Here is an 11,422-nt window from a genome sequence, read left to right on the forward strand (position 1 = left end):
GAGGGTTTGTTTTGTTAAGGCAACCAACCTGTTTTGTATTGGGGGATTTTTAAGTGCCATGATTATATATATATCAAAATATGAAAACTCTGGTATTTACAAAATTAAATTTTCAGATTGTGAAAAGTATTACATTGGGCAGACAGGAAGGTCGTTCAATTGTAGATATAAAGAACATGTACAAGCGTTTAGATCAAAGTAATGTAGCAGAACACATGCTTAATGAGAATCATAAATTCACTAAAATAGAAACAGATATGACAATTTTGGACTATGGATCAAAAGGAAATAAATTAGATACAAAAGAAGAATATCATATATACTGCAGCTACAGAAATGATCCAACAAATATAATCAATACAATGCAAGTTAAGAAACAAAATCCTATATATGAAAAAAATTTTAAAATTAAAGAATATTTAACACAAACATCAAAAGGAGGATAAATTAAACAACCATAAAAAAATGTTATATATATATGACAAAATTCCATGACCAAAGATTATTTTACTATACATTTTAAGAAAAAAAGAAAAATCATATGTCAAGATCATCACATGATGTTAATTTGTTAATTAATTTGTTGTGTTTAAAGTGAGGTTAAATGTTACTCTTGTAAATGGCCTAAAGGTCGAAACATGTAGTTTTAAAAATAAAAATAATTTCAGGGTACTGAGTTAGTATGATTTCTTTATTATTTATAATAGTAGCCCTTTATCCAAACAATTGTATATATAGGCTATATATATATATATTCTGTTCTACAAAAAGTCCTGAGATCTATATGGAGTGGAAAGTCCAATGTGAAAGAATATAGACAAACACAGAACAACACTGTTTATCCAAATAAACTCATATCGTAAGACAAGCATATTCATGTCCAACTATTATTGGAAATGTTTTAAAACAGCTAGAACACAAAATAACAAATTGAAATAGGCATATAAAATATCTTACACATTGACATGTGAACCCGAGGTAAACTCTCATTAGATGTTTAAATACTACAGACATAGAGACTGAGTCAATCAGCATCATAATCACGTGACCTTCCCTAATCTTGCGCCGGATTGCTAAAAGACGCAATAAATCTTGCCCCTACAAACCAAACAATAAAAACACCTTCACTTATCACCCTAATGGGGGCGGAGTCTGGCCGGAACTAGAGGGGTCCAACCGGAAGTCGGGAATTTGCTAGGAACTACGTCAGGCTATTTTTCTAGATATATCTAAGTTGTAAAATGTTTTAAAGGTGGCAAACTAGGATGGCTAATGCATGTGGAGACGATTGGTAAAGGTAGGCTACTGATAGGAACTAGGTACCTAAGCAAAGGAGTGCGGAAAAATTCATTTCATGAAAGTGATTCTATGTAAAATAGAAATCAGTCAGTTAAACATCCCGGCCATTCTCAAATGTGATGTTTAATTTCGGAGGGGCTCTTAAGCAGAATAAATACATCTATAATTGTATGTTTTATTTAATCAACGTTGTTTTCTAACATGTGTATTCCTCAGACCTAGTCGAAAGGCCTCTAGGCCCAGCAGAGAAAAGGCAGTACAACCTAAGTATGCACTGGGAAGCTTGGTTGCCCCATCGGCCCTCATAATACCACCAGGCTGGGGTCGTTTCCTTGGAGTAGAACACCTGAAAACATAACAGGATACTGCATAACAACAGAAAATACAGTACGAGTTAAGTACAAACATCAACGATAACAACAAACGAGAATACTACATAGGAACAGAAGGTGCAGAACAAGTTAAGTATACAATTGGACCCCGTCCTCAGTGGCCTTGATACTATCACAAGTGTCTGAGTTTTAGGAAAACTTGCGGCAGAACTTAAAAAACATTTACCTAGTTAGTTAATTAAATTAGCCTTTTCAATTCAGTTCTTAGAATTGAAAAATATTCATTTTACGGTATTGTTTACTTACTTTAAAGTATTGTTTTGTTACTTTACATTCTTTACAGTACAAGTTTGGAACAACGAGGTTCAAGAATTGAGAGGAAAGAAGTATAACACTTTGAACGTCAACTTATCAGCTGTTAAGACTAACTAGTAAACACGTTGCTCGAAATCGAGCAATTGCAAAGAAGTAAAGTAGTTATTTAAAAACAAATAAAAGTCATCATAATTTGAGATGAGTTTATAAGACTTTGAATTGAAAAATAAATAACAACGATTAAAATTATACAGCTGATCAAAATGTAAACAATTATGTTCTTCATAAGGGTAACATGGGAACTTTCAAAGCCACTGGGGCAGAGCCCAAGGGACTTTTTCAAAAATGTAAGGCCAGTTTGCAAATCTACGCGACACGCTCTTTCCAATGAGACGTCAATGGATAAAATCGGTTAAGAAATGGCGGAGGAGTTCAACCGACAAAGTTTCATGTAGCGTATTAATTATATAGATTTAATTGTTTAAACAATAGTAAGTGGTTGGAACAGTCAGTGGCAATGAGAGGTTATAAACGAAATACCTTTCTTGGAAGCTTTGAGTAGTGATTTTTCGTAATTAAGAAACGGTGATAGCTAAAGTAGTGTACGCATCTAGAGTATTTAGCATAATCTAAAGCTCGTAGACGTTTTAAATGCACTCACCAAGACTCGTACCTTAGATTTTCTACTCGTGTCGTAAAGACTATCCTTACGCGATCGTTGCGTAAACTATTATAACAATTAACAATATGGACGTATAGTAAAACAGGGTTTACACATAATTAGTGGGGCAAATCTTCCAACCAAATTCAGGATGTAAAACATTACCATTCTTTACAATCTTAAATTTTATCAGTAGCCTTTACGATGCACTTCATTGATTGTGACTCAGGCAGTGATGAGTGATTCCGAAAAAAAAGGAATCCCTACGCTTTTATGTATTTTGAAAAATTAAAAACCCCTCGTTAATCCAAAGTAGAGAAGTCCTAACTATATCCATCATTAGTTTAAGAAGGAGGATTTAGACACTGATGCTCCTTTTCAACGTAATACTATTATCTCACATTTAAATATATAATTATTATTTTAATAGAATTGTAGGCTAATATTTAATCCATATGGTAAGTGATAGTACCTTGAGAGCTTCCCATGTGTTCCATTCTCGCCCTTGATCTGTCTCGTCCACTAACTGATCCAACTCTACGCGGCTGAACGAGAATGTTCCTACAAAATCAATGTTTTATTAATAAATAGCAGAGTATCCGTCCTTTGTACGGGGTTGGTGTATAAATAAGTGTAGCTTTCTTTATTGCAGTTATGCTTGTGCCTTTTTAGACTCCATCCTATTAGTTTCAGAATCCAAACTCATTTAGAGGATTATATAGCAGCTATCTCTGAGTGAAAGCCATCAGGGTTTATAGCATAGGTAGTTAAAAATAAATCATAATTACGAAATAGTATAGTAAAGTGAATGGTGAAAACAATATCACCTAAAATTTAAAAAAAAGTCCATTACGTTCTTTATTTAGATGAAAAAATACCTATGTTTTATGACTTAGTACCGGGTGTAGGCACTTGACCGAGGCTGTAATCCTCTTAATCACGGTCGGTTGCCCTGTCAGTTCTAGGTTGGTGTCGAACGCTTCCGCATCATACCGTGCATAGCCGAACTGTTCGCGGCAAATCGTTAGCTCTATTACCGTCGCTGTCAAAACGTATCGTTTGTAGGTTAAATTTTAATTAAATTTAATTAAACTATCATAACCTAACCAAACTAACCAAACTTGCTGATAATAAAAATCGAACGAAGGTTTACTAATAAAAATAGTTCTGTTCATAAAATAAAATTACAAATGCCTTAAATTATTTTTTTAAATGTTTTAATTATGATAAGATTTAACTATCATAACCTAACCAAACCAACCAAACTTGCTGATAATGAAAAAATCTAATAAAGGTTTCCTAATCGAAAAATAGTTCTGAAAATAAAATTATAAATTCCAACAAAAGATGTAAAGTTAAGAAGTAATGGCATTCTAAACGAAATCTTTGACAAAAGGATAACGCCTCGGGTGGGATTCCGAATTCTCGATTCCACACCCCTCCTCCGGTGACCCTCAGGCCATAAATCAGGGGATTAGCCCTGGTCCGTTGTCCGTCTCCCCTTAGTACCAGCTCATGTTAAGTTATTTCAAACTGAACACAAAAATTATCAAAGTTATTTTAATTATGTAGATCTCAAAATTGTCCTACTCTTTGTAACAATATCATTTCACGTGATGTTAATTTGGAAAACCCAAAGACAGAGCCTGTATTAATAAAAAAATGTCTATAAAAACTTGGTTAATTCCTTAATCAATGTCCAAAATAAAAAAAAAACATTGAAATCAATAGTCAAAGACAAAACTACTTCATGATTTTACTGAGTATTATAATTTTATTTGCTTAAGCCAGCTGTGAAGTATTGAAAAGAAAATAGATTTGACAGTTCTGATTGTTTACATTGGTACAGTATGTCAAAGCAAATGTAAACATTGCAAGTTTTCTCATTGCATCCATGCAACCCGTTGCAACTTATGTTTTCTGCATAGGTTTGCAAAATTGTTATGCTTCCTTGTCACCGATTTAAATACTCCATTTTTTTGTACAAGTTCTCTGTCTTTGCTCAGTATTGTAATATATACAAGATACAAAAAGTAAGTGAAATGCAATTTAACTTACTTGGTTGAAGATATGATATACATGATTCATAATTATGCTATTCAAACCACCAATAAAAAAAAACATATAATATTTCTCATATAAATTACCAACCTAAAGTAGAAATTTCAAAGCTATATTCAGTGATTTCAAAGAAAAATCGTCCAATATTTTTCTTTACTTTACCGAACCCTACATAAATATAAGTGAACATATATTTGAGCCTACAAAAATATCTAACCTGGAGCACTCCAGACCGCATGAGATCCCAAGGCGCAATAGAGGACAGGATGAGTGTCCACAAGCTGGATAGTCTGGGGAGGGTCTGGAACCTTGAGGATGCCATTCTTGAGTTGGGAAGACAGTGTAAAGGTGTTACTTCCTTTATCGTAGTCATAGAAAATTCCACCATCATGGACTGCCAGGAAAAGTGACACCGGCAGTTCTCCCTGGAAAATGATTTTGTTGAAAGCTAAGTAAAATACAAATCTTAAAAAAACCATAATACATATTAGGTGCTTGACACTTGAGAATTAGAAATGATCTCTTATGATTTCAATGTTGAACTGGAAGCGCTAATAAACGGTGTGTTAGAACACGGGACTCTCAACCTAGGAACCTTGGCTTAAAAACAGTATATTCACTTCAATGCCTTTAAAATATGCGATATTACCTCGTGCCGGGGGTTTGAATGTTGTTCTGTAGAGCAACTTATCTAGATATCAATGGGGTTATCTTAATTAATAGAAGATTATAGGGGAGACATTCCGTCATAAGGACTCCCTCCTTTGAATTCCGTAACACCGTAACAATTATAATAAATATTTTTTTACGGCTTGTGACTTTTTGGAACTTTGAATTTGCCTGTCCAAGTGTGTCTTAGGCCTTTCGGTGGATCATGTCAAGTACCTACAGCTAAATATGTGACGTAACATCATAAGAATAGGCTATACTGATAAAATGTTTGAAGCTATAGAGGATCCCACGGCATCACCACCATGAACTGATGAAAGCCCTATATTGAATAGGCATGATTTTTACCATAAGAGACATATACGACCAAAGACAATTCCTTATTCAACTCCAAACTTAGCCTCAAACCACCCTAAATTCGCACTTGGTATCCTGTAAAAGCCACATGTTTTATTATTCCCTTCTTCCCGAGTTTTCAACCAACCTGCATTTCTAAACTGAGATGTTCAAAGTCCCCTACGTGGTTGCCAACCACAGTCTGGACGGTTCCACACCCGTCTTCAAGCTTGCACATTTGCTTTCCTTTGTTGAAGGGGAAGAAGATCCAGAAGGAGATAATCATACGACCGTTCCCACACGACTTGACGTTCACGTAAGCAGGAACCGGGTCCAACTGCCATTTACGAGACCCCGGCTTTACCCCAAGAAGGTAGGAGTCGTTTTCCTTGATTAGATCATCTGAAATTAAAATAAACGGTATAAGCATTCTGACACATACTTTCTCCCATAAGTTTGTCAACGACCTTTATCATGTGTAAGTGGTGAGAGTAAATATACGGAAATGGGATTTGTACAATTTTGTTCAGAATATAAAGGACTATAACTTACTAAATTTTAATCAAAATCGTTCAGGCCATTTTTGAGAAAATCCAATTTTTCCGTTATTTTATGGGGTTTTATGGGAAAATCCCCTTTAAAAATCAAAATTTCTAAAAAATAAAAAAACTATCAAAATTGTAAGGACCATAACATACTATGTTAAATTAAAACCGGATTTTTTCTAATATTCTATTTTTGGTTATTTTATGGGGTTTTTATGGGAAATAACATAATTTACAATAACTTTCGAACCGAAATTTTTACAGAAATGGGATTTGTACCATTTTGTTCAGAATTTAAAGGGCTACAACATACAACATTTTTGTCAAAATCGTTCGGGCCATTTTTGAGAAAATCCGATTTTTCCGGTTTTTATGGGTTTTTATGAGAAAATCCCCATTAAAAATTAAAATTTCAAAAAAATGGAAAAAACGCCTGGAGATACCACGGAGTAGAACCTACATACAAAATTTCATCGAAATCGGACCACACGTGTAGTCCATAGCTCTGTACACATCCAGACACACACACCAACACACACACACACACACACACACACACAGACATCACTTCGAAAACCAGGTCCAGGGGGACCCAAAACGAATATATCCACTCAAAGCTCAAACTCGAAAATTTTTACGAAAACAATACTTTCTCCAAATACTATGGTAGAGGGGGAGAAAGTAAAAACAATCTCTCTTTTTGACTCTTGATAAAATTTAAATAAAATTAAGTAATGAGAAGCTGGGTAGCAGTGTGGATAAGAGTGGACTATTTACACACACTTAAAAATGCAATGAGCTTACAACAAAATTTGTTAAAACATATAAAAAACTACAAACTATTGACAATAAATAAATTGAGGAGTAACAATTTGATGAAAATTATACTGTATCAAAAATAACTTACTGGGATCGCCGTTAGTTGTGAGGAAGCACTTCTGAGAATCGGGCCCTGTAGGAATTTCTGAAGTCTTCGGGCAATCTTTACCCTTTACCTGGACATGCTTCAAAAATACTTCAACATCTCCTGGCCAATATTCCTCTTTGGAGTTGAGATAAATTTTGGGAGCCCATTTGTGTGCAAGTGCAACTGTTGAAGATATAAAAGGTTACAAGACAACATCAATTATTTATTTACCGTCATTTATCAGTATATTATCCAATTGTATAAAAAATCTACTCTTCTTTTAGATGATCCTGTTAAATAATCTGTTGTTGGTTGTTTAAAATTCTGTTAAAATAATACACATTTTCATTACATTCAGCTAGTTTTGGCACAATAGTGGTGACAAACTTACCTGCGTTATCTTAAAGCTAAAATAAAAAAGTGACAATTAAGATGACGAACGTAAAATCGTGTCCTTACACATCTTTAGGGTGGCAGATCTGTCATGCAAAAAAAAACTTACAGCCAAGTGAAGTTTTGCATTACAAAAAGCAGAAATACTGAAATTCACTTTTTAGAGTTTGGTTGTCTCTTTAAACCAATCAACCTTGAACCAGCAACATGGACCTCAGGTGCTGGTTAAAGTATTTTGCGAAGCAAGAAGTGAGTCGGTTTAGTATTGGAATGAGCCGTATCCTTATACATAATACGTGAAGGCGATTTCTACGAAACACTACTCCTCCGTTAATAATGGACGGATTTTGTTCATCAAAATCCCAATGTATTTCTTATGATGAAAGGATTTTGTTTACTTAAACAGACGAATAATTTGTATTAATTACAGCTGTTCATAGTAAACACATGATACACACAAGAGCGTTCGTTTTCAGAGTGAGTTCGTTTTCAGTTTCGATAACTGGAGAGAGTGAATCTTTGAGACTCTTTTAAGTCATCGGAGTTATGACTGTTATTCGTTTTGAAAATTACCCCTGTAATACTTTGCAATTGCTCGAATTCGATCAACAGGTGCACCAGTTTATAAATATTAAGTGATAGAATCAGGTCTCGAACCCAAGAGCTAACTGACATTGATTCACACACCACCAACTCGTGTTCAATATTGTTTAAGGTATTAATAAATTATAGCACCTAATTAAAATTCTAATATTAATTAAAAACATTGCACTCGCCAAGACATCCTACTTAGTATTTCAACCATAAATAAAAACCAAAAGAATATCTCTCAAATTCTAAGCTAGTCCCTATTCTGTCAGTTTTTTGATAGGCAAAGACTTATCATTTTCCAAACAAAAATATTGAAACAAATAATAAAAGCCAGTTGTAAAACGGTGCAATTATTATTTATTTAGTGTTTATAATTATTACTTTAAATATTTGTCTGTTTATGATTTAAGAATTTTAACTGAAACTAGCTTTTGGCCCGTCCTACGTATGGGAATCAAGTAGTCGGTTAAAACTGGCTATAAAGAAAAGTAAAAAAAATAACAGATACATAGTTTGTTTTGAAATAGCTGTTTAGTTAAAATAACATTAATTTGAAAACAAAACTTGTCACCTTGTAGAAGGAATTTAAAAAAGTAAACATACTAGTAAGCTAAAGACGTAATTATTAGTAGTTAGTGATTTTTCTATGTTTATTATTGATACCGTTATCCGTTCTAATATCTGTGATAATCATCCACCATCGTTGAATCTATGTACATCCTAATTTCCTATATTCATTTATTCAAACCATACGATATTTAGTTGAAATAAAAGTGATATTTTGCCTACATCAGCGCATCCAAACGTAACACACATGAACACACACTAAACGACGTTTTAGATTTTACGAAAGGATAGTAAGTCTACTTCTTGTAGTATGCTTGGCCAATTATAACATAGTGTTTAACTCCCCTTCTGTTTATCTCTGGATACAACTAGTCAGAGGTCGTGGTAGTAATTTAAAATTGTGATTCCTGATCATCCTTGATCTCATTGTTTGATGAGCTGCCAAGATGTATTGCATGTAAAAATTGTTATTTTCCTGCACTTTCCTCAAAAAGTATTGCAGTAAAATAATTTACATAGACTTTTCTTTGAAGACTCGTAGGCAGAGTTTTGATTTGTATACAGCAATGGTCTTGCTTAACTTTGTGGTCTACTTATCTCTGCTTACTTAGTTATTTCCTATAATCAATGACAATCATGGACTAAATAAAATAACCTCATAGTTCTATATAATATTTTTATATCCATCCAGCTCTTAGTTCAAACCAAGTATATTGCACTTAAACAAAACCAAGATTTCAAAGACCGCTCAAGAAAATAAATTACATTGTCAAGTATTTTAGAATGTGTATTTAAATAATCCGTCGTCCCCTCAGCGAATAAATTAATGTATCAATTATTATAGCATTACACATAATATAAATAAGTCAACCCTAGACGTATGACATTTCATTTTTATCCAAATGCTGAATTTGTGCCACAAAAGCAGAATGTTTACAGCTGTTACGTTAGGCAAATGGTATTATACCAAAAGCTAGTCTACAATGTTAGCGTTGGCTCCTAGACTTTTTTAAAATTACAACTTAATTTCTAAAAAAACTGAAACCCTTTCGACATTTCCTGGTTTTGAAAATTATCTTTTCCTACAGTCACCCGACAAAGTTGGCTTCCTTGTACTGTTTATAGTACAGAAAGCTGCTAATTGCTGCATATTTATACTTTGCCGTACGGTTTATACTTTGCCGTACGGTTTATACTTTGCCGCACATCAGGATTCCAACGAAACAACACAAAACAGCGTAGTTCTATTATGCTCGTTATCCGTGTACGCTTGGAAATAGGTTGGCAACACTTAAAGATAATAATAATATGAGCAGCTGATTGACTATTATAACTACGATTTAACCTGTCATTTATTTCGTGTTTATAGTTTCGGTATTTCTGAACTTTCTGGACTTTTCTTTTACACGTTTTTAAAAACATTCCTACGATTTTAATGAACAAGAAAATACCTTTAAAGCATTTTTTTAGGCGCGGAAACCACTTCAAATTACAAAAACATACGGAACTATATTCTCAAAACGCGGAGCACATTTCTTGCCGAGGAAAAATAGCGGAGTGATACGGACCTCGGGTACTACTTTCTCTAGGGTACCATTTGTGTTGCCAGCTGAACCTAAAAACGTGTTGTATAGTGTTTGAAATACTAATTATTTATATGCTTTATAGTGACTGTAGGAAAAATATAATGTGTAACACGAGTGAAAAAGGCCTTTGCTGCACTCGAGATCATTCCGCACTCGCCTGCGGCTCGTGCGTAAACATTGCTCTCGTGTGCAGCAAAGTGCCACTTTCACCACTAGTTACACAAATAACTATTCTTTCAACACCAAAACCATGATAATCCGTCAAGTGTTTGATTCAGAATCGTGAAATAAAAAAACCCGGTCACGTTTTAATATTATAGATGACGATTAAACAGTTCTTACCAGGATCTAATCCTTCAACAAAGGCAAAATCAGCTAAAAGTACAAACGTAATCAACGAACACACTGAATTTACTTTTGTGAGAGACATCGAATTAAAACTACCGATCGCTATTGGAACGCTATAATGATAAATGTATAATAACCAAGTGACAAGATAAAGAGAACGTGCTGTAAAAAAACTGACAATTAACCATGAATTGTCTCATACACCTGTGTTATTTCAAATGGTGTCGCATCATGGTGGCAAATGGTGTCTCTTTTGTTTGATACATCTGCATGTTAAAAGAATACATTTGATTTTTTACACATACCTGCTTATGTGTGTGTTAAGTGTCTTCTTTCAGATGACTAGTATTTTAAATAGAGTTGTTTGTGACGGAATAAATTAATTGTCTTACTAATGTTCATCATAAATTTAAGTTCAATTAGAAACTTGTTGAAAGATGAACGTTTTTAAGTTTGAGTCAAAATAAAATAGTATGTGGTAAATTATTATTACCTGAGCCTCTCAGGTACTTTATATCACACATATTACCACGATTGAAAATCTCGGTTGTCAGTTTTGTTAATTGTTCGAATGACCATTGAAACCGACTGCGTAAAAATGTATGTTTTTATATGTATCAATCAGAAAACCCAATTTCGTACCTTATGGCACACTCTTGTATATTATACTGGAGGCCCTATACCCCCACAACAGCAAACATGAAGACCAAGCGAATTTCCATTGCCTACTACTATACTTTATTCAAATCAGGTGTAATTGTTTGTTCGTATTACTGTATTCTATTTTATTTATTTCAGCTTAACTTAAACAG

General features: G+C 33.8%; 1 protein-coding gene across 1 annotated transcript; it reads right to left on the reverse strand.

Moving 5' to 3' along the window:
- Positions 1 to 1,453: 1,453 nt before the first annotated feature.
- On the reverse strand, positions 1,454 to 10,736 carry LOC128987467 (uncharacterized). The gene is made up of 6 exons (XM_054408326.1): positions 10,605 to 10,736; positions 7,126 to 7,308; positions 5,822 to 6,075; positions 4,886 to 5,093; positions 3,080 to 3,168; positions 1,454 to 1,645 (listed from the first exon to the last, which is right to left on the reverse strand). The coding sequence occupies exons 1-6, from the start codon at positions 10,690 to 10,692 to the stop codon at positions 1,496 to 1,498; spliced, it is 972 nt and encodes a 323-aa protein (XP_054264301.1). The 5' UTR covers positions 10,693 to 10,736; the 3' UTR covers positions 1,454 to 1,495.
- Between the last annotated feature and the right edge of the window lie 686 nt (positions 10,737 to 11,422).

This window comes from Macrosteles quadrilineatus, unplaced genomic scaffold (genome assembly GCF_028750875.1).
Source record: "Macrosteles quadrilineatus isolate MER2022 unplaced genomic scaffold, UCM_ALF_1.0 Scaffold_2__2_contigs__length_208266976, whole genome shotgun sequence".
Classification (NCBI taxonomy): Eukaryota; Metazoa; Arthropoda; class Insecta; order Hemiptera; family Cicadellidae; genus Macrosteles; species Macrosteles quadrilineatus.